Source organism: Mobula birostris, chromosome X, assembly GCF_030028105.1.
Source record: "Mobula birostris isolate sMobBir1 chromosome X, sMobBir1.hap1, whole genome shotgun sequence".
Lineage (NCBI taxonomy): Eukaryota > Metazoa > Chordata > Chondrichthyes > Myliobatiformes > Myliobatidae > Mobula > Mobula birostris.
In genome coordinates, this window is record NC_092402.1 from 44,252,544 (window position 1) to 44,277,086 (window position 24,543).

At 43.1% G+C, this 24,543-nt stretch overlaps 1 protein-coding gene across 15 annotated transcripts in view; it reads right to left on the bottom strand.

Annotated features, from left to right (window-relative positions):
* LOC140191785 (thyroid hormone receptor alpha) overlaps positions 1-24,543 on the bottom strand; it is a 534,600-nt gene that overhangs the window by 208,535 nt on the left and 301,522 nt on the right. For all 15 annotated transcript variants that reach the window (XM_072249536.1, XM_072249528.1, XM_072249531.1 and 12 more), the window contains one exon: positions 24,064-24,281. In XM_072249536.1, the coding sequence (XP_072105637.1) occupies positions 24,064-24,116 (53 nt within the window). In that variant the 5' untranslated portion in view covers positions 24,117-24,281. The remainder of the gene's footprint in view (positions 1-24,063; positions 24,282-24,543) is intronic.

Below are 24,543 nucleotides of genomic sequence, written 5' to 3' on the forward strand. Positions count from 1 at the left end.
CAAGCTGTATCGGCCCTAGTGCCCTTCCCTTGGACAACATTGGTGGCATGGAGAGGGGAGCTGCTGGTCTTCCATACAACCTTGCCCAGGCCTGCGCCCTGGAAACCTTCCAAGGCGCAAATCCATGGTCTTATGAGACTAACGGATGCCTATTATTAATCACTATAGTTTAACAACACGATGACGACTTTGATCACTTCCACTGAAATGGACTTTGACTTTGTCTTTTGTCAAATTTGTGCACAATTTACATTTATAGTTTTCTTCTGACTGCTGTTAATCCGATGCTATGTGCCTGTGATGCTTCACAAGTAAGTTTTACATTGTACCTGTGCATATGACAATAAACTCGACTTTGACTTTGTATTTAAAAAGGCTTGCACCACATAACCTCCATTGCCAAAACCACCAATTGGAGTTATTTGAAAGCATTTCAAATGTGTATGAAAATTAAAAAAATACCCAGCAAGTGTAGGAAATCTGAAGTAAAAACATAAAATTCTTAAAATAAATAAGAGGTCAGGCAGTATCCCTGGAAAGTGAAACAGGGTTAATGTTTCAGTTCAAAGATCCTTAATTAGATCTGGAAAAGTGAGGAAACAAGATTGATTCAAATTGCAGAGAGCGTGGACAAGAGAGAAAGGGACAAAGTGGGAAGGCTAGGATTTTGTTTATGGAATCTTGTGGTTGATGGATTAATAAGGGGGGAAGGAGAGAAAGAGAGGAGGAGGGACAAGGAGCGAGGGAAGAAGTAGAGAGTATAAATAAAACAAATAGGCATGTAAAAGCTGTGAAATGCCTGATCTGTTCGATGTTCTATGAAACATAAGCACCCAGAAGAATCCAATGCAATCCCAGGAAAACACACACAGCACTAGGAGTCAGGATTGAGCCTGAGTGGCTCTGTAACTGTAACACTCTATTCTGCATTCTGTTCTTCTATTCTCGGTGTTATGTATGGAATGATCTGTCTGGGTAGCAATGCAAGCAAACAGCTTTTCAATGTATCTTGGAACATGTGACAATAACAAGACAATAAAGTATTGTCTCATGCACAACTTCTAACTCCCCCAGATTCACCCACCAGTTGCAAACGTTTGGGGGTGGTGGAGGGTAATTTAAGTGGAAAACTCACCTAAAAACCAGATTGTCTTTGGTATGAGGTGACAGTGTCTGGAGTAAACCCATGTGGTTGAAGGAAAACATACAAACTCCATGCAGATAGATGGAGTTCAGGACAGAGGTCAGGATGTACCTGGGTCTTTAGAGTTATAGAGTCATAGAACATTACAGCACAGAAACAGGCCCTTCAACCTATTTAGTCTCATTTTTCCAGTTCTGATGAAGTCTTTGACTGAATCTTTAGTTCTGTTTCTCATTCCACAGGCGCTGCTTGGCCTACTGAGTTCTTCCAGTTAATTCAGCTTTAACTTCAAAAGTACTTAGTTGCCTGTGGCATGCTCTGGATCACTCTGAAGAAACTGAGAAAAAAAGAAAGCTACATAAATTGAGACATTTCCAAGCTTTTGTACTGGAAGGAAAATGTGACGCGCAAGTCTAAAAGTGAAGGTGCACAACAGATGCTACACTGACCTTGACTGAGCTGTGAGTCCTGTACTTAACTTTGCAGATTGTCTGAGTGAATTGACCTCAGCAGAAATGTGTTCCTCTCCATCCTGTCATCAGCAGCAACTCTACAATTAGCGCCATTTCAACATTGAGGTTCCTGGGCATTGTTATTTTGCATAACCTCATCCATATCTCTTTCATTTAAAAGAAGGCTTGGCAGAGGACGTACTTCTTGTGGCAGTTGGTAAAATCCCATCTTCCCCAGCACATACTGGTGCAATTCTACACTGCCATCATACAGAGCATCCTCACGTCAGCCATTACTGTCTGGTTTGGTATAGCATCCTCTCACAGTGTGTGAAAACGACAGTGACCTGTCAGGGCAGCAGGTCATTAGCTGCAGTCTTCCATCACTGCAGAAATTGTACGTGAGCAGGACGAAGATGCATTGCGGACACTACCTACCCTACAAACTGCCTTTTCCAAAAGCTCCCTTCTGGAAAGTGCTATAGGGCTATTAGAGCAAAAACATAATGCCATCTTAAAAGTTTCTTCCCTCAGGCAGTTAATCTGATCAACCATTCTAGTCAGCCCACCCCACCCCCTCTGTCTATTGCCCAGTCATTGCACTGCACTGTAAACTCTTTAATCCACTTTTTATAATCCTGTTTACATTATAAATACATGATGGTATTTATGTATTTATGAACATTTATTCCATATCTATACTTTAACCTCTATTTTTAATATAATTCTTTATTCTTTATAAATGTTGAATGTTGTTCTTGTTGCATGTCACGCCAGCACACCACGGCAAATTCCTAATGCATGTAAATGTATATGGCAAATAAAGCTAATCTTTGATCCTTGATCTCAGTCATGGCAGTATTTAGTTTGTTTGCTGCCAGGGTTCCTGGATCTAGTTGCAATGATACAGTGGCTGTTGGAACGTGGTTCTCTGTATGGTTTTTGAGTAAAGGTAAAGTTCAGTGTGGTTAATCCCAAATTCCTCCCCGACCGGCTAATACCCTATTGGCTAAACACAAATGTGAAGAGTATGGTGAGATAGGGATCAGACAGTCCTAAACTACATGTTCAGGAGGGAGAAAGCTGAGTTGAACAAAAATCCACTGAGATTTTGAAGAACATGATTTGTGGCAGCTGACCATGGAATACAGAACTTATCCTACAACCATATTAACCAAGTAACAAAATACTTAGAGGATTAAATTGTGGTCACATTATCATGGAATCATTCTCCTATCCCATGGCCACTTGCCAAATATGCTGTTGACTGCACAGCCATGTTCCATCAAACAGCAAAGCTGCTCACATGATAACCCGGTGAACTCAGCCTCTCAGTAGTTTGTTGGTGAGCCTCTGGTACCTGACTCAAGGAGCCATTCTTCACATGCAAGTATAGTCAATCAACTTCTTGACGAACCAACTATTTGACCATAGATTGGCTTCACTGCTTAGCTCAATACTGTCCTTATTCACAAAAGTACTCTTCACAAAAATGGTAACATAAGCCCTGGCACATTTCCTCCCTCTCCCCACACCAGGAATGCCCAGACTGTTGAGGTCTTTCCAGCTGTAAAGTATCTGAACAGTTGAGTGAACTGAGGTTAAATACCAACATGGTCTAGTTGGGCTGAGCTGCCCATATCAGTTCTCTAACTGCATTGCACTTCTATGCAATCTTACCACAATATCACTGGTGAAACATTGGATGATGAATTTATCTTTTAGTTCGTTGTTTCTGTACAGGAAGGTAAAACGAGACACAATGTTGATAGGCAAAGATAGGATCAGGCTTCAGACTTCACTTCATCTCCTCCCCAAAAATCCTACATTGTGCCACACTCAATGGTAATGTTTCCACTTGCGTATTTTTCCATCAAGGTAATGTTTGCCTCACAGTGCTGTAAGCCTGCCTTCCGTGTACTTTGCTCGTTTTTTCCTTTCACTTGATCCTCCCACAGAGCCCAAACAGTCTCTGCTAAACCTTTTCTGCTCCTGTACACAAGATTACCCTCTACAAACACCTTAATGAATATTGTAAATAAATCAATCAAGGACGTACAAATTTCAGAAACCTGCCATTGTTTATCTTGGACGGGTATCCTAACCATCTGATCCCCAAGGCAATAAATCCTTATGAAACTTAGTGCCTGATTGTGGCCAACTGTAAATGTACAGCTTTATTTCCAATAAATAATCAAGGGCTTTGACATATTAAACTTGTGCCCTGTTTGTCAATTAGAAACGGCTTTCTGCATTCAAGTATCCACCGTGAGCGTCTGCTGGTTAATCGGATTGTATCAAACTCCAGCCAGCAGCTGCTGAGCTCATTTTTACATGGAAAACAGAACAGGCAATGGGCTTCATTCAGCTGATGTGTGTAATTAGCTCCAAATGATCCCACTGGGCACAGGATGCCCTTCAGTGATACAAGAAAGGCACAAGGTTGTTCATTTTAAACCTGCATGAGCAGGTATGAAATTTAAAATTGCTATCAATACACAGAGGGTCCTTCAGCCACTGAAGGAGAATCTTCACACATCAAAGTTGCTGGTGAACACAGCAGGCCAGGCAGCATCTCTAGGAAGAGGTACAGTCGACGTTTCAGGCCGAGACCCTTCGTCAGGACGAAGGAGAAGCTTACTTCAGTGGGATTCTAAGCGCTGATGAAGGCCACATCCAAATAATAATCTAATTATTTGGTTGAAGATTGCTAAATCTCCAGGATTCTCCATGATACCCTAGGTCATTAATACAGGATGCTGGCAGGAAAATCATAGAAAGGGGGTTATTTTTTATTTCCTATAATTAAGGGTACCAAATATTTGGAAATGGGAGAGAACTTAGCTATTTAGCTGACAGTTTTCCCAATTAGGTCCCAATTGATTGTTGGAAGATGGTTTGGCATAGAATAGATGTATCAGGCAACCACTGGGCAGGGCAAATAGTGGCTGGATACTCTCTATTTATTATTGGACACTACGTCAGCTGTGAATGGCTGGATTGAGCATTTTCTAATGTTTCTGCCTCTGTTTTCCAGCATCCACAAATTTTCTTTTAAATAAAAGCTGACAAGATGAATTTTAACTTCTCGAGAGTTTGCAAAGACAGTTTTCCACTGGGCCTTGTTGCCATTCATTTTCTGGCCAAAGCAGTAGTACCATTGGCTGCCACCCTGAGGCAAGTCATCTTCTGCCCATGATGTACTGGGTCTGGATTACAATGTTTTGGTGGGCTGATGGGTGTCGAGGGACCAACAGCATCTTTGAGAGACCTGGAGGTTCGCCACTGCGCAACCCGAATTGGAAAGGAAAGTATAGAGCACACCTTAAATGTTCTGATCTTCTATAGAGTTGCTTCATTCTGGTGCTAAAACCACAGAGCTTCAAACCCTGGGCTGAGTTAGAGATGTGGGTACAATTGATGGCCTACAATTCCACTTAGTACACACACCTTCAATTGATTTAGTGCTCACCAAAATGGACGCCAAGCTCTTAGTCCATTATCTCAAAAGTTACGAACCCTCAAGAGTGCATCCCAGTACTTAAAGAAGATGAAAGTTTCTGCTCCTGTCAATGTTTCATGTAGTGAGCTATGGACCACCACTACTCATTGATTGATTTTTTTCCCCCTCAGCTCTCTCTAGTCTGACCAATAAACTACAGTAGAACTTAGAACATTGCAGCATAGGAATGAGCCTCTTGGCACATGTTATCTGTGCCAAAGAAGATGCCAAATTAAATTTTGTTTGCCTGCAAGTGATCTCTATCCCACCATTCCCTACATAATTATGTGTCTATCTAAAAGCCTCTTAAACACTCTTACCGTGTCTGTTTCCATGACAGCCTCTTCCAGACGCATACTTCTCTGTGTAAAAAACCTGCCTTGCACATCTCCTTTGAACTTTCTCCTCTTGTCTTAAAATACATCTCCTCCTGTCCCTGACATTCCTACCCCAGGGAAAAGATTCTATCTACCCTGTCATAATTTTATAAAATTCTATCACGTCTCCCCTCAGCCTTCAGTGCTCCAGAGAAGTTACTAGTGGAGTGCCGCAGGGATTGGTGCTGGGTCCATTGTTGTTTGTCATCTACGTCAGTGATCTGGATGATAATGTGGTAAACTGGATCGGCAAATTTGTGGGTGACACCAGGATTAGGAGTGTAGCGGACAAGTATCAATGCTTGTAGCAGGAACTTGATCAGCTGGAAAAATATGCTGAAAAATGGCAGATGGAATTTAATGCTCTCAAGTGCGAGGAGTTGCAGTTCGGGAGGACAGACCAGGGCAGGATTTACATGTTGAGTGGTAGGGCACTGAGGAGTGCAGCAGAACAGAGGGATCTGGGAATACAGATCCATAACACATTGAAAGTGGTGGCACAGGTAGATAGGGTCGTAAAAAGAGCTTTTGGCACATTGGCCTTCATAAATCAGAGTATCGAGTACAGGAGTTAGGATGTTATGCTGAAATTGCATAAGATGTTGCTGAAGTCTAATTTGGAGAAATGTGTGCCATTCTGGTCACCTACCTTTTATATATTATAGGCATCCATTAGTCTCATGAGACCATGGATTTGCGCCTTGGAAAGTCTCCAGGGTTCAGGCCTGGGCAAGGTTGTATGGAAGACCGGCAGATGCCCATGCTGCAAGTCTCCCCTCTCCACACCACCGATGTTGTCCAAGGGAAGGGCATTAGGACCCATACAGCTTGGCACCGGTGTCGTTGCAGGGCACTGTGTGGTTAAGTGCCTTGCTCAAAGAGCCACACGCTACCACAGCCGAGGCTCAAACTAGCGACCTTCAAATCACTAGACGAACGCCTTAACCATTTGGCCACGTGCCAACACTACCTACAGGAAAGATATCAATAAGATTGAAAGAGTGCAGAGAAAACTTACAAGGATGTTGCCAGGACTTGAGCACCTGAGTTACAGGAAAAGTTTGAATAGGTTAGAACTTTATTCCCTGGAGCGTAGGAGAATGAGGAGAGATTTGATAGAGGTATACAAAATTATGAGGGGTAAAGATAGGGTAAATGCAAGCAGGCTTTTTACACTGAGGTTGGGTGAGACTAAAACTAGAGATCATATTAATTCATCCTCTATATGTGCTAAGCATGCAGTGATACAGTTTAAAGTAGTGCACAGGGCTCATATGTCCAAAGATAAATTATCTTGTTATTACTCTTATATAAATCCTATTTGTGATAGATGTCATTCCGAGATAGCTTCTTTAACTCACATGTTTTGGTCATGTCCTTTGTTGAAAAAATATTGGGAAGACATCTTTGATATTATTTCAATGGTTTTGAATATAGACTTACAACCTCGCCCAATTACTGCTATTTTTGGGCTACCAATGATAGAATTAAATCATTTAACCTCTTCAGCTCGTCAGATGATTGCATTTCTTACTTTAATGGCTAGAAGATCCATTTTGCTGAATTGGAAAGAGATTAACCCCCTACTATATTTCACTGGTTCTCACAAACTCTGTTGTGTTTAATTTTGTAAAAAATTAGAAGTGTGGTTTATGATCCTTCCATTAAATTCGAAAAGACTTGGAGGCCATTTATTCAGCATTTTCATATGATGTGATTTGACCATTTCTAAACTTATTTTACTTCTCTGTAATATTGGTTAAGAGGAACAGAGTCGCCGATACTGAGGTTTTTCATTTTTCCCATTTTTTGTGATGTTAATACAGCCCAGGTAATTTTTTTAGTTTAGTTAATTAATTCTGTTTAGATTAGTTTTTTTGGGGGGGAGGGTTATTTTTTTTTCCTTTTTCATGATTTTTGTCTAGTTATTTCTCTTTGTTTTGTATTATTCATTGATATCCTTTATGATTGGGAGTTTTGTCTATCATTTCTTTAGTTTTATAACTACTCATGTTAATTATAACAATGTATTCCCAATAACTTTGTACTACTACTATGTTATGTTTATATTTTGTGAAACTAATAAAAAGATTGAAAAAGAAAAGAAAAAGAGATCATAGGTTAAGGGTGAAAGGTGAAATATTGAAGGGGAACATGAGGGGGCACTTCTTCACTCAGAGAACAGTGTGAGCATGAAAGGTGTTGCCAGCGTAAGTGGTGGATGCAGGTTTAATTTCAATATCTATGCAAAGTTTGGAAAAGTACATAGTTGGGAGTGGTATAGAGGACTATGGTCCAGGTGTGGGTCGATGGGACTAGGCAGAATAATAGTTCAGTATAGACTAGGTGGGCCGAAGGCCCTGTTTCTCTCCAACAGTGCTCAATGAAGCTAAGACTCTATAGGTTTGTTCAACCTTTCCTCATGGCTGATACTCTCTAATCCAGGCAGCATCCTTGTCAAGCTCCTCTGTGCCATTTCCAAAACATCCACATCTTTCCTGTAATGGGGTGACCAGAATTGTGCAGAATATTCCAAGTGCGAGCTAACCAAAATTTTATATAGTTTTTCAAATCTATGGCTCCTCCCTCCCAGTCACTGCTAAGGACACTGGTCATTCCTGTTTATTCTTTCCACGATCCTTATCATTTTAAACCACTGTCTAATTTTTGCCAGAAATGTACACTTAAAACATGCATCCATATTTATGTAAGCTGAATATTATTTGCATATTGATAAGTTTATATCTGATTACCATTGATACCTTAAGATTGATCAGACAAGACTGAAATTCACAGAATCACAAAATGTCATGCTAAGAAAAACAATAAATCAGTGTGTATTTCCCAGCATGGATCAGAATTAATATGAGAGCATTAAGACCATGGTGTTTGCATAACTTAGAGGAACTCTGATTTTATTTATCAACGGTGTAAATCCCTGCCCAGTCCTTTGGGAATAGTTTCTCCAGTGCATCTCATGTGAGTGATGGGATGCCAAGTTGGCAACCAATGATTCTCCCAAAGTGATGTGCTGCCATTTATCAAAGCAGTCAGCGTAACTGCCAAGATTAATTGCAGGATTCTTAGCTTATGTGGAGAAATAGAGGGGTCTTGGAGTTTGCATCCATAGATCCCTTAGCGTTGCTGTGCGTTGATAGGGTAGTTAAGAATGCATATGGTATTTTGGCCTTCAATAGTCAGTAGATTGAGATCAAAAGCCACAAGGAATTTTACAGCTCTATAAACCCTGGTTAGACCACACTAGTGTTCAGTACTAGTGACCTCATTATAGGAAGGATGTGGGAGCTTTAAAGAGGCTGCAGAGGAAATTTACCAGGATTCTGCCTGGAGTAGAGGGCATGTCTTTTGAGGATAGGTTGAACAAGCTAGGGGTTTTCTCTTCGGAGCAAAGGAGGATGAACAGTGACTTGATAGAAGTCTACAAGATGATAAGAGGCATAGATTGAGCAGACAGCCAGAGACATTTTCCCAGGGTGGAAGTGGCCAGTACAAGGGGGCATGACTTGAAGGTGATTTGAGGAATGTCCAGGGGAATGTCAGAGGTAAGTTCTTTACACAGAGACTGGTATGCCCTGCCAGAGTGGTGGTAGAAGCAGATACATTGGGGCGTTTAAGAAACTCTTAGATAGGCACATAGATGATAGAAAAATGGAGGGCTATGTAGGATAGAAGGGTTAGACTGTTCTTAGAGTAAGTTAAAAGGTCAATGGAGCATTGTACTATATTGTGCTATAATGTTCAATGTTCTATGAAGGCCAATTGCTTAGAAGCCAATTGCAATGGAAAATATAATGATGCAGGGCCAAACCATTCAGTTTCATAGCTCTTATTGTGAAAGGTCTTTCACTTGCCTTTACAAAACTCGGATCACATTGCTTGCATACAGACACCATCCCAAAGTCTTAACAATGAAAGTCTAGCCTGGCATGCCAGTAGAATACAGAGGGAGTGCTACTTGGTGCCATCTTCACATTAGATGTTTAAATGAGACTCCATCGGCAGTAATTATTGTCATATTAGCACATTACCGTTTTAAAATATAGAGAACATAGAACATGACAGCACAGTACAGGCCCTTTGGCCCATGATGCTATGCCAACCTTTTAACCTGCTCTACCCTCCTACATAGCCCTCCATGTTTCTATTATCCATGTGCCTATCTAAAAGTTTCTTAAATGCCTCTGATGTATCTGCCTCTACCACCGCGCCTGGCAGGGCATTCCATGTACCTGCCACTCTCTGTGTAAATAAATTACCTCTGACGTCCCCTAGACCTTTCTCCAATCACTTTAAAATTATGCCTCCTTGTATTTTTAAGAATACTATAAATAGTCCTGAGCATGCCCAGTATCTTGGGGGTGATAATAAAGAAAACGTTGTTCTCCAAGCTGCGGCAGTGAGCTTGTTTAATTAATCACGTACATCAAAGGCTTGCAGGATGCAATTTACACAAGCTATTCTCTTTGCGGGTGGCAGGGTGGAGATGCATCTCTACCAAAGGAGGCGTAAGGCACTTCTTCCCTCTGCTAGTCTACAGGTCACCCTTGGGCAAGGTGTAACACCTGCTTACACCACCCCCCCCCCACCACGGTCAGGGTCATGTGAAGCCATGGGAGCAGCTGGTGATTGGTTATATGAGCAGCTGATGCATATCACAAATCCCAGTTATGCAACCACTGATACCAGGCAGACAATCTCTGAAGAGGGTCACCCATCTTATAAAGACACTGCTCAGAAGGAGGTAATGGCAAACTACTTCTGTAGAAAAATTTGCCAAGAACAATCATGATCATGGAACGACCATGATCACCTACATCATATGACACGGCACATAATCATGACGATGATGACTCTCTTTGACGTAGAGCATGCTATAGCATGGTTTGAAGGAGGCCAGGTAGATTAACCCTGGTCTATATTTCATTTATTTAACCTTTTGGAATCCAGGCATCTTGAGCAAGGTGGGTATTAACTGCTTATCTCTGATTCTGAAGGTAGTGGTGAGCTGCTATCTTCATCTGTTATAGCCTTCCAAAATTTGCTTATCTATTCACTTATTTATGGATGCACCACAGTAATGGGTTCTACCAGCCCAATGAGCCTATATTGCCCAATTACACCCATGTGACCAATTGATCTACTAGCCCATATGTCTTTGGAATGTGCGAAGAAACCTTAGCACAAACAGGAAACCCACATGGTCACGTGGAGAACTTACAAACTCCTGACAGAGAGCAGTGGGTCGCTGTCACTATAATAACGTTTCACTAACTGCTACATGACCATGCTATCCCCCCGTCCATTTATCGGCCTTTGCATAATGTCAGAACACAGTAAAATGTAAAATGGGAAAATGGGGTGAGTGCGGATGTTTGGAAATGGAGGAGATGTGGGTGAGAGCAACATCAATGATGGAGGAAGGAAAACTCATTCTTTAAAGAATGGGGACATCTCAGGGAAAGCCGTGTCCTGGGAACAGATGTGGCAGAGACAAAGGAACTGAGAAAAGGGAATAGCACTTTTACAGGAGACAGGGTGGGAAGAAGTACACTCAAGGTAGCCGTGGGAATTGCTAGATTTATAAAAGGTATTGGTAGACAGTTAGCCTCCAGAGATGGAGATGGAGAGATCGTGAAAGGAGAGAGAGGTGTCAGAAGTAGACAAAGTGAATTAAGGGCAGGGTGGAAGTTGGAAGCAAAATCGTTGAAATTGCCAAACTCAGCAAGGATGTATGAAGCAGGACCAATGTAGCGAAGGAAGAGTTGAGGAGCATTACCAGGGAAGGCTTGGAACATAGACTGTTCTATATAGGCAACAAAAAGTTAAGCATAGGTGGGGCCCATGTGGGTGCCAATGGCTATACCTCTAGTCTTGAGAAAGTGGGAAGAGTTGACGGAGAAGTTGTTGAGGGTTTATGTTACCTTTGCAACAGTGCAGCCTGCAGGAGATTGTTGGATACAAATTTGCCACTGTCCTACATACATCAAGCTAGTGATTAAGAACTTACTTCTTGGACTACTTATGAATATCTCTGTATAAATGTAAAACAAAAAGAAAGTTATGAGTTTTTATAGTCTTTTGAAACACTCAAGTGCTTTATAGCTGATTAAGATTCCTTGAGTTGTAGCAGTTAGGGTCAGTAGACCATAAGACTATAAGACCTGGGAGCAGAATTATGCCATTCGGACCATCAAATCTGCTCCACCATTCCACCTTGTCTGATATATTAATCCCCTCAATCCCACTGTCCTGCCTTCACCCCATAACCTTTGACACACTTACTAATCCAGAATCTATCAACCTCCACTTTAGATATACCCAAATGACTTGGCCCCTCCACAGCTGTCCATGCAATGAATTCCACAGATTCACTGACCTCTGTTTAAAGAAATTCCTCCTCACCTCTGTTCTAAAGGGATGTCCGTATATTCTGAGGCTGTGCCCTCAGGTCCCAGACTCACCCACTATCAGAAACATCCTCTCCATATCCACTCCATCTAGGGTGAAAGTGGATTTTTATTTTTACCTTTTTCTTCCAACTGATAGAGATCTTTAATGAATGGACCAAATGCATTTCAATACATTACACATCTTAAACCATCATCTGAAGTTAAAATTATCCACTAGTACCTTTAAACCTTTAAAATATTTTATACACCTCTTGACTTATAACTTACCTATCCTCATCCATCTCACACAAAAGAGTGATTTGTGCAGAAATTACTCAACTGATTTTTTATTAATTCAACTAATTCAAATAATTAACATTTTGACCTTCTTCAATGTTGTAAATATATATTTTAAGCTTCCCACTGCAAATAGACAACAAAATCACTATGTTAACAGATTTCCAGGTCTGCGCAGGCAGGCTCCTCCCAGTCTCCACCCAGCTAACAGCAGTCTCCTGCCACTTGTTTCCAACTCGTCACCTGCAGCTTATTTAAACCCAGCTCTCATCCACAATCCTTGTTACTCATACAAACTGGTCAGCTTCAACCAGTTGCTCCTTGCCTTCAATTACCCTGCTGCCTTGTTGCATTAAATATCTGTTCTCTCTTGTTTTGTAGGCCCTCGTGGCTTGTTATTTTGCAGTTTATTGTTAAAGTTATCACTCACTGCTAAATCATCTCCGCTGCTCTGCGTTTGGATCTAGCCTCTTCTACATTTCCTGACACAGACTACGCACTTACATTGTGAACAGCTTTAGGATTAGATGATTCTGCACCAAAAACTTGCTCTAAATGGATGAAGCTGGCTTGGATAATGTTCAGATTAAAATAAATACAGCAGTGAGCTGATGAGGGTGCATTCTATTCAAAACAGCTAGATCCCTCAAAACTAAACAGCAAGGCTTTCACGAGAACATAAATGTCAACTGAATTCAAAATACTGAAATGTCAGAAAATGCGAAAGCTGTGCTCCTCCAGCCCCAAACTCAACTTATTAGTTGGATCCTCAAGGAAAATCAATCTTTGACAGATGTCCCTCAAACAGTTTTAATGCCACTTTCAGGTAATAACATTGTTTTCCTTTTTACAGTTTCTGATTTAGATTCCAATTAGGAATGAGCGTGTACATTATTTCCTTCATATTGGGAGCTCAGTAGGCTGTTTAGTATGAATTGGTGTTCGCCACCGTTAATTCTTGAACAAATTATCTGAAAACATTGCTGTTTGTGGGACCATGTTGTACAAAAATTGGCTGCCATATTCATTCATATAAAAGCTTTAAGCAAAGCATTTCTGAAGTTCTGAAATGTGTTAGGCATCCAGGGTATGTGAAAGATTCCACTTAGTTTTTTTTCTCTCTTAAAGCAAAATGCATCATAGTAATTTTTCAGAGCTACTTTAATGCACCTCCCAAACTACCATGCTGAAGGGCCAGATAGGTACAAACAAAAGAATGCCATTATTTGCAAGTGACACTTGCAGGTGGCTCTCAGCATATCCTTGGGTTGTGTTGGTTGTTAATACAAATGACACATTTCACTGTATGTTTTGAAGTAAATGTGATAAATGCACTCAGTAGGCACTTTATTAGGTACTGCATCTCCTGTACCTAATTAAGTGGCCTCTGAGTGCACATTCGTGGTCTTCTGCTGCTCTGGCAGATGCTCTTCTGCACACAACTGTTGCAACATGTGTTTATTTGAGTTACTATCATCTTCCTGTCAGCTTGAACCAGTCTGGCTATTCTCCCCTGGCCTCTCTCTTCGCTTACAGAACTCCTGCTCATTGGATTTTTTTTTTGTTTCTTGCACCATTCTCTGTGAACTCTAGAGACTTGTGTGTGAAAATTGCAGGAGATCATCAGTTTCTGGGATACTCAAACCACTCTATCTGGCACCAACAATCATTCTGCAGTCAAAGTCACTTTGATCACACTTCTTCCACGTTATGGTGTTTGTTCTGAACAATAACTGAACCTCTTGACCGTGTCTGCATGGTTTTATGCATTGAGTTGCTGCCACCTGATTGGCTGATTAGATGTATGCATTAATAAGCAGGTTACAGGCATACCTAATAAAGTGGCCACCGAGTGTATATCAATCTGAGACTGAAGTGTCCTCTGTGTTATGTACTGCCCTGACTTGTAAGTATATCGATATTCTTTCACTCTCACTGGGTCTGAGTTCCGAAACTCAATGGCCCACAACAAAATGGGAGGCACAAGAGACTTCAGATGCTGGAGGAACTTAGCAGGTCAACATCTATGGAGGGAAATGGATAGATGATGTTTTTGGGTCAAGACCCTTCATCTTTACCAAAAAGGCCAATATGGTTCAAGAAGGTAGGCAGCTATCATCTTCTTGTGCAACAAAGGAATGTAAGAATGCTGTCTTTGGAAAGGATAATTATTAAAAATAAGCCTAGTTCAGATAATCTGTAGGAATTGAATGGAATTTCAGAGACATTCCTTATTTGTAAAGCATAACTTTGTACTGAATAAATCCATTTAGCTGCCTAGCAGCCTACAAGTTGCTTCAGGCATTTGATTCCCTAACTTTCCAATGTAAGATCAGTGCTTTCTAGAGATCTTTGATAGGTAAGCAACCAAAAAGAAGTTCCTTTCCCACAGTTATCCTTTCTGGTTGGATGCTGGTTACCGGTGGTGTTCCACAGGGGTCTGCGTTTGGACCGCTTTTTTTTACGAAATATGTCAATGATTTGGATGATGAAATTGATGACTATATGGCCATGTTTGCGAATGATACAAAGACAGCTGGAGCAACAGGTTGTGTTGAGGAAGTAGAGAGGCTACAGAAGGAGTTAGACAGATTAGCAGAATGGGCAAAGAAGTGGCAGATGGAATACAGTGTTGGGAAGTGTGTGGCCATGCACTTTGGTAGAAGAAACAAAAGTATAGGCTATTTTCTAAATGGTGAGAAAATTGAAAAGTCAGAGGTGTAAAGGGACTTGGGAGTGCTGTGCAGGATTTCCTGAAGGTTAATTTGCAGGTTGAGTCTGTGGTGAGGAAGACAAATGCAATGTTAGCATTCATTTCAAGAGGACTAGAATATAAAAGCAAAGATGTAATGTCGAGACTTTATAAAGCACTGGTGAGGCCTCACCTGGAGCATTGTGAGCAGTTTTGGGTCCCTTATTGAACAAACGATGTGCTGACATTGGAGAGGGTTCAAAGGAGCTTCGTGAAACTGATACCAGGATTGAAAGGCTTGTCATATGAGAAGTGTTCAATGGCTCTGGGCCTGTACTCAATGGAATTCAGAGGAATGAGGGCTGACCTCATCGAAATCTATCGAATGGTGAAAAGCATTGATAGAGTGGCTATGGAGAGGATGTTTCTTATGGTGGGAGAGTTTAAGACCAGAGGGCATAGCCTCAGAATAGAATTCCTTCTAGAATGGAGATGAGGAGAAATTTCTTTTGCCAGAGAGTGGTGAATCTGTGAAATTCGTTGTCACAGGTGACTGTGGAGGCCAAGTCATTGGGTATATTTAAGGCTCATAAAGGGATACGAGGTGAAGGCTGGAGATCAGGGCTGAGAGGGTAGATGGATCAGCCATGATGAAATGGCAGGGAAGACTCAGTGGGCCAAATGGCTTAATTCTGCTCCTATATCTTATGTTCTTTGACCTCTTCCCACCCTGTCTCCTGTAAAAATGCTATTTCCTTTTCTCAGTTCCTTCATCTCTGCCGCATCTGTTGCCAGGACATCGCTTTCCTTTCCAGGACATCAAAGATAGACAGATAGATAGAGAGATACTTTATTGACCCCAAAGGAAATTACTGTGTCACAGTAGCATTACAAGGGCACAGATATACAAATATTAGAAGAGAAGTAAGAAAGAATAAGTAACAGTCTAACGGGGGGGGGGGGGGGGGTAATCACTTCCCTGGCTATAGGTTGACTCATTATAGAGCCTAATGGCCGAGGGTAAGAATGATCTCGTATAGCGCTCTTTGGAGCAGTACAGTTATCTTAGTCTATTACTAAAAGAATGTCTGTGTTCAGCCAAGGTGGCATGCAGAGGGTGAGAGACATTCTCCAGAATTGCCAGGATATTCCGTAGGGTCCGTTGTTCTACCACAGCCTCAGGAAGTAGAGGTGACTCTGGCCCTTCTTGTACACGGCCTCTGTGTTGATGCTTCACTCAAGTCTGTCATCCAGGTGCACCCCCAGGTACTTGTAGGTCCTCACCACATCCACATCCTCACCATCAATAGTAACAGGGAGCAGTGCAGGCTTAGTCCTCCTAAAGTCCATCACCATCTCCTTTGTCTTACTGATGTTGAGCTGCTGATGATTCAGCTTGCACCATTTGACAAAGTCCTCCACCTGGCTCTGTATTCATCCTCCATCCTCCCTTTATACACCCAACTATTGCCAAGTCATCAGAGAATTTCTGCAGATGACATGACTCAGTGTTGTATCTAAAATCTGAGTTATACAGAGTAAATAGGAAGGGAGCCAATACAGTCTCTTGTGGGGCCCCAGTGCTGCTTATAGCCGTGTCTGACACACAGCTCTGAAGTTGCACAAACTGTGGTCTGCCAGTCAGGTAGTCCATTACCCAGGATACAATGGAAGTGCCAACCTGCATTGAATGGAGCTATTCCCCCAGCAATGAGGGCTATATGGTATTGAAGGCACTTGAGAAATCAAAAAACATGATCGTCACAGTGCTGTCCTGTTTATCCAAATGGGAGTAGGCTCTGTTCAGCAGATGACAGCATTGTCGACTTCAACGTGCTCCGGTGGGCAAACCGCAGGGGATCAAGGGCTGACCAGCCAGGACCAGCCTCTCTAGGGTCTTCATGATGTGTGAGGTCAGGGCCACTGGACTGTAGTCATTCAAGACTTTCAGTTGGCCCTTCTTGGGTACTGAGACCACACATGATGTTTTCCACATGGCTGGCACCCTTTCCAGGCTGAGACTCAGATTGAAAATGCACTGGAGAATTCCACACAGCTGCTCAGCACACTCTTTCAGGACCCTGGGGTTCACACCATCGGGTCCCAATGCTTTGCCATGTCTGAATTTCCCCAGAGCCCTTCTCACCTGCTCAGTAGTGAAGAATAGATGTCCCCCTTCTTCAAAGAATGGAGCTTCACTTTCTCCATCATTGATGATGCCCTCACCTGCATCTCCTCCATTTCCCGAAAATCCACACTCAGCTCATCTTCCCGCTGCCTTAACAGTGGTAGAGTTCCTCTTGTTCTCACCTACCACCCTAGCAGCCTCTGCATCCAACACATCATCCTCCGCAACTTCCACCATCTCCAAATGGATACCACCACTAAACATATCTTTACCTCCCTCCCTCTCTCCGCTTTCTGAAGGGATTGCTCTCTCCGTGATTCCTTTGATCATTTATCCCTCCCCACTAATTTCCCTCCTTGCACTTATCCTTGTAAGTGGTCTAAGTGCTACACGTGCCCATTCACCTCCTCCCTCACCTCCATTCAGGGCCTCAAACAGTCCTTCCAGGTGTGACAACACTTCACCTATGAATCTGCTGGGGTCGTCTACTGTGTCCAATGCTCCCGATTTGGCCTCCTCTATATCGGTGAGGCCCATCGTAAATTGGGGGAAGCATTTCGTTGAGCACCTCCACCCTATCTGCCGAAAGCATAACTTCCAGATGGCAAAACATTTTAATTTTGATTCCTATTCCTGTTCTAACATGTCAGTCCATGGCCTCCTCTTGTGCCAAGATGAGGCCACCCTCAGGGTGGAGGAGCAACACCTTATATTCCATCTAGGTAGCCTGCAACCTGATGGCATGAAAAATCAATTTCTCCTTCTGGTAAAAAAAAAATTCTCTCCCTCTCCCCTCTTCTTCTATTTCCCACTCTGGCCTCTTACATCTTCTCACCTGCCCATCACCTCCCCCTGGGTCCCCTCTTCCTCCCCTTTCTCTTATGGTCCACCCTCCCTTCCTATCAGATGCCTTTCTCTCCAGCCCTTGACCTTTTCTACCCACCTGGCTTCACCTATCACCTCCCATCTAGCCTCTTTCCCCTCCCCCCACCTTTTTATTCTCATGTCTTCTCCCTTCCTTCTCAGTCCCGATGAAGGATCTTGACCTGAAAAGTTGACTGTTTATTCATTTCCATAGATGCTGCCTGACCTGCTGAGTTCCTCCAGCAATTTTGTGTGTGTTGCTTTGGATTTCCAGCATCTGCTGACTGTTTGTGTTTGTGAATGGAAGCTTGTGTAGTTCGGTCATAATTATAATTGGAGTGAGGCAGTAAAATTCTACCTCATCAATCATAGGACAGCAAGCGGACTAAAGCTACACAGCTTTCCAGTTTATCTGATGTTTATGGCTTTTTTCAATGGAAGACAGGCAGATACTTGAATGAGGTAATCCAGAAATAGGGGATGGAATACATCAGACAAGTGGTCTAAATCTGCAGTATTGTGAGCGTGGATTGCTTGTGAACTAAAGTAATGTAAACATTTTGATTTGTTTTACACTATGCAATCAGACTGCTTAATATTTCATTTTGTGTTTTTTTATTTTAGAGGTAAAGTGCAGAATAGGCCCTTCCAGCCCTTTAAGCCCTGTTGCTCGGCAACCCTCGACAACCCGATTTAGTCTGAACCTGATGATGAGACAATTTACAATGACCAATTAACCTACACGGTATGTCTTTCGATCCTCTAGTAAGAAACAGGAGCACCCAGGGAAAACCCATGTATTCCATGGGGTGAGTGTACAGAGACACCTTACAGAGGACGGCGGGATTGAACTCCGATGCCCTGAGCTGTAATAGTGGCGCGCTAACCGCAAAACCTCCATGGCACCCCCATATTCTCATACTTAATATATTCAGTGTTTTATTTGAGCTCTGAAGTTCTGCAGCAAGGGAACAAGATCAAGACCAGCCTCTTAAGTATGAGTTCTGTTCATAATGAGAAAGCAGAAGAGAAATCCTGTAGCATAACTTAAGTCGATCATGCAGAAGCACACAGAAAATAACATTTCCTCATTATAACCCGCTGCTGACATGTAGCTGGTTCAATATGAAACATTTTACAGACCACTACATAACTGTATCACGTGCATCCAAGAGTGAAGAAAAGCAAGGATGTGATGCTGAGGCTTTATAGGGCATTGGTCAGACTGCACCTGGAATATTGTGAGCAGTTTTGGGCACCTTATTGAATTGAAGGATATGCTGGCATTGGAGAGGATCCGGAGGGGGTTCACAACAATGATCCTGGGAATGAAAGGGTTAATGTATGAGGAGCATTTGATGGCTCTGGGCCTGTACTCACTGGAGTTTAGAAGAATGAGGATTGGTTGGGTGGGGGGGGTGGTGATTTCATTGAAACCTATCGAATATTGAAAGACCTAGATAGAGTGTATGTGGAGAGGATGTTTCCTGTAGTGGGGGAGTGTAGGACCTGAGGACACAGCCTCAGAATAGAATGACGTTCCTTTCCAACAGAAATGAGGAGGAATTTCTTTAGCCAGAGGGTGGTCATTGCCGCAGATGGCTGTGGAGGACAAGTCATTGGGTGTATTAAAGTGGAGGTTGATAGGTTCTTTATTAATGAGGGTGGCAAACGTTACGGGGAGAAGGCAGGAGAATGGGGTCGAGAGGGATAATAAGTCAGCCATGATGGAATGACAGAGCAGACTCAGTAGGCGGAATGGCCTAATTCTGCTCCTATGTTTTATGGTCTTATGAATATCTACCCGCATGCGTCTGACTTAAGCATTCCAGTGAATAGCATTCTTGTCACTTGAGGAATCACATTCAGGAAGAACAAGTTGGTATCCTGGCATCATTCACACTGCTAACGATAAACCATGACTCTCAGCTCAGCATGCACACCAGATAATGGACTTGAGGAATCAGAGGTCACGGCCCTAATCTCTGAAAAAGCAAATGATTTCGCATGAATAAAAAATGTTGCAAGCATTGATTTATCAAAATATAATAAGCTGGAGCAGGTACCTTCACATACTCAAACTAATCAGGACTCTCATCCTTTGGGAATCAATGTTGGTCTCAACTCCCCTCCCCCATTGAAATGTCACTGATTTCAAGTAAAATGCTGAAAAGTTTCTTAAAACTGTCATTGTCCAGCTTGATTACATTGCTACAAAATATAAATTTTTAAATGATTGTTCTTTTGCCAATTTCACGGTCAAATGCATTACTATATTTTAAACTCTGTTAAATCCACTGCAATTCAGCCTGATCATCTATTAAAATTCCTGAAGTGAATTGTGATTATAGTGCATTTTCAAATGGATAATTACTATTTACTGGACAACTTCAAGGCAGGTATACAAAAAGACTGATTTCTCCAACTTCAGATAATTTCTCCCCCTCTCCCTTCTCTCTATTTCCATTCCCCATTCTGGTTCCCCTCACACCGTTCTTTTCCTCACTTGCCTATCACTTCCCTCTTGTGCCTCTCCTCCTACTCTTTCTCCAATGGTCCACTCTCCTCTCCTATCAGATTCTTTCTTCTTCAGCCCTTTGTCTTTTTCCCCATATCACCCTCCCAGCTTCTTCCTTCACACCCCCCACCCTACCCACCCACTTTCCCCCCTCACCTAATTTTGCCTATCACCTGCCAGCTTGTATTCCTGCCCCTCCCCTCAGCTTCTTACTTTGGCTTCTTCTCTCCTGCTTTCTCATCCTGATAAAGTGTCTTGCCCCAAAACATCGACTGTTTATTTCCCTCCACAGATGCTGCCTGACCTGCTGAGTTCCTCGGGCATTTTGTGTGCGTTGATCAGGGTTTTCAGCAGCTGCGGTATCACTTGTGTTGGCCATAGAGCAGCTGAAACGTGGCAAGGCAGCGGGAGTTGATGGAATCCCACCTGAGATTTGGAAGCATGGGGGCCCAGCGTTACACATCAAACTCCAGGAGTTCTTTGTTTGCTGCTGGGAACAAGGTAAGCGACCACAGGACCTCCATGATGCAGTCATCATCGCCCTGTATAAGAACAAGGGGGAAAAGTCCGACTGCTCCAACTACTGGGGGATAGCTCTTCTCTCTATCACAGGAAAAATCCTCGCAAGAGTACTCCTGAACAGACTGGTGCCCATCATTACAGAAGAACACCTCCCAGAGAGCCAATGTGGCTTCAGAGCCAACAGGAGCACCACCGACATGATATTTGTTCTCAGGCAGCTCCAAGAGAAATGTAGGGAACAGAACAAAGGATTGTACGTGACATTTGTCGACCTTACCAAAGCGTTCGACACCGTGAGCAGGGAAGGTCTGTGGCAAATCATGGAACGACTAGGATACCCCCCAAAGTTCCTCAGCATGGTCATCCAGCTACATGAGGATCAGCGTGGCCAAGTCAGACACAACAATGACCTCTCAGAACCCTTCCCAATAGGCAACGGAATAAAGCAAGGCTGTGTCCTCGCGCTGACTCTCTTCACCATCTTCTTCAGCATGATGCTCGAAAGGGCCACAGAAGACCTTGATGACGAAGACAGTGTCTACATCCAATACCACACTGATGGCAGCCTGTTCAACCTGAGGCGACCACAGTTCCACACCAAGACACTGGAGCAACTCATCCGAGAGCTACTCTTCGCCGACGATGCTGCCCTTATTGTCCACACAGAGACAGCCCTGCAGCGTATAACATCCAGCTTCGCAGAGGCTGCCGAGCTCTTCGGACTGGAAGTCAGCTTGAAGAAGACAGAAGTTCTCCATCAGCCCGCACCTCAGGAAGATTACCACCTTCCCCGCATCACCATCGGTGAGGTAGAGCTGAAGACAGTCCACCAGTTCAGCTGCCTGGGGTGCACCATCTCGTCAGATGCGAAGATCGACAAAGAGATTGACAACAGACTGGCAAAGACAAACAGTACATTCGGTAGGCTGTACAAAAGAGTCTGGAACAACAAGCATTTGAAGAAAGGCACAAAGATCAGTGTGTACTGAGCCGTTGTCCTGACCACCTTGCTGTACGGCTCCGAGTCGTGGGTCACCTACCGTCACCACCTATGACTCCTTGAGTGTTTCCACCAGCGCTGCCTCCACACCATCCTCAACATCCACTGGAGTGACTTTGTCACCAACATCGAAGTCCTCGAACAGGCAGAGGTCACCAGCATCGAGGCCATGCTGTTGAAGACGCAGCTGCGCTGGTCAGGGCATGTCTCCAGGATGGAGGATCATCGCCTGCCCAAGATTGTGCTGTATGGCGAACTCTTCACTAGCCACCATGACAGAGGGCACCGAAGAAGAGGTACAAGGACTCTCTGGAGAAATCCCTTGGTGCCTGTCACATTGATCATCGCCAGTGGTCTAATCTAGCCTCCGATCGTGAGGCCTGGTGACACACCATTCACCAGTCTGTCTCCTCCTCCGAGAACGCACGCAGGGTTGGCATTGAGGACAAAAGGAGAAGGAGGAAGAACTGTGACACAGCAACACCAAACCCAGAACAGAATTTCCCTTGCAGCCACTGTGGCCGGGCCTGCCTGTCCTGTATTGGCCTAGTCAGCCACCAGCCAGCCTGCAGCAGATGTGGGCAGCCCCCTTCCTAAATCTTCATTCCCGAAGCCAAGCCATGAATGAATGAACTTAGGTATACAAAAATGCACAGAAAATAACACCTCCCAGCTAGTGTCTTGATGATATACAGCTAGATCAGTATATATGAACAAATATATGACTGATACTGAATAAACCTTCACTATATCAAATGGGATTAAATAAAATGTATTCAATGCACAATTTGATGTTTAAAAAACCTGACGTGATTCACAGTACATCTGGCCATGCTAAATCATGCCAAAGAAATCTAAGGTTCGGTGTCATCGATGTGAAATTATACAAACGGGACGTTTGTGCAAAAATACATAGCAGAATTTGCATTAAGGAAATCAATTAATGTGTTAGCTTGTTAAATTCACCAACATAATGTTTAAGGATCATAGGTTGCTACAGTGGTGATACGGATTCAGTCTCAGCAAGTTTACATGAGTGTTTGACATAATTCCACAGTGTCCTCAGAATTTTTGCATTTAACATGCTGTGGTGAATGGAACAAAGCAGCAGTACTGAAACTGTAGTTCCTTGCCTCAGGGTACCTTCCAACACCAGGCATCACAATAGCCTCCTGTCAAATGGAGACTTGTGATTTTTAAAGTTCAAGATTCAAGATTGTTTAATGTCATTTTCAGTACACAAGTGTAAAGGAGAACAAAATAATTGCAGCTCCGGATCCGATGCAGCACAAAAAGAAACAGTCAGATAAAAAACACAAAAAATACATAAGATAGTTTATATACTGAGATTGATTGTATGTCTGTAAAGTGACGCTAGGCGCAGGAGTGTCTGTACATAAGGTGACTGCCAGGAAATGTTAAAGTAGTGGTGGTTAGGGAGTGTGGAGGGGTGGGTTAGTGGGTGGAAATGTTGATCAGCCTTACTGCTCGGGGGCAGTAACTGTTTATGAGTCTGGTGGTCCTGGCGTGGATGTTGTGTTGCCTCTTCCCTGATGAGAGTGGGACAAACAGTCCATGACCAGGGTGGGTGGGATCCTTCATGATATTGTTGGCCTTTTCCTGGCACTTTTCTCTATGTACAGTACCGTATTTCTCAACGTGGACAGCAGAGTGAGTTTGTAAAACCGGTGGGAGCAAAGGATGTTGGGAATGGTGAGGGCTGTGGGAGAGGTGTGACAGAGAAGGTGTGCCAGGGGTGTGGTGTGGAGCGGGTGTAGATTCACCCAGCCCTGAGACACCAGGCAAGGTCATTTTATGCCAAACAACTGGTTTATTGATCATTACAGAATGTCTCTCTGGTGCTTCCCACTTCCTCCCCTCTCCCTCCCCCTTTTTCCAACCAAGAAAGGGGGTATGGGCAGGGGACTTGAGAGGCAAACCTCAAAAACATGGCGAGCTGTGGATTCCTGATATATAGAAAGGCTTATATGGACACAAGACTGGAATCTGAAGCTTTAGGAATCTTGCTCTTTTGATTCTGACTATCCCCTCCCACTCTTGCCTCTTTGAGAACCATCTTAAAGCTGATATATTAATCCAATGTGCTGCCATGGGGAGGGATGATTCGTTAATTCATTTCAAATGCAGATCTCTTACCTTCCCACATCCTCCTTTTGCAGAGTTGGTAGGTTGCTGGATTTGTGTTCCATTCAGGGCTGTTCCATTCACTGTCACTTACGAGCAGGAGTGTATCCACAGTCAGGATGCTGCATACATTCTTCTTGCTTTCGGAAACGACCCTTGTCTTAGTCTTGTAGATGAATCCAATTGACAGGTCTTAACAGAGCCCAGATAGCGCCATGCATAGAGAAGCCCTTCAAAGATATAAATGTGAATGTTACCTGAAACAGTTTATTCCAGCTGCACAGATCCCCATTTGCTGCTTTGCATACCCCGATTGCTTTATATACCCCTGTTCCTTTGCAGTATATTCTCTTCTCAATGGTGGTGTCTTGTATAAATTCATGTCAACAAACTTCACTTGTGACAGAGTACTGAATAGCCACACAGCGGAAATAATCCAATGTATTTTGCTTTGATCCACGTGAGTCATGTGTACTCCCCATAGTCGCACAA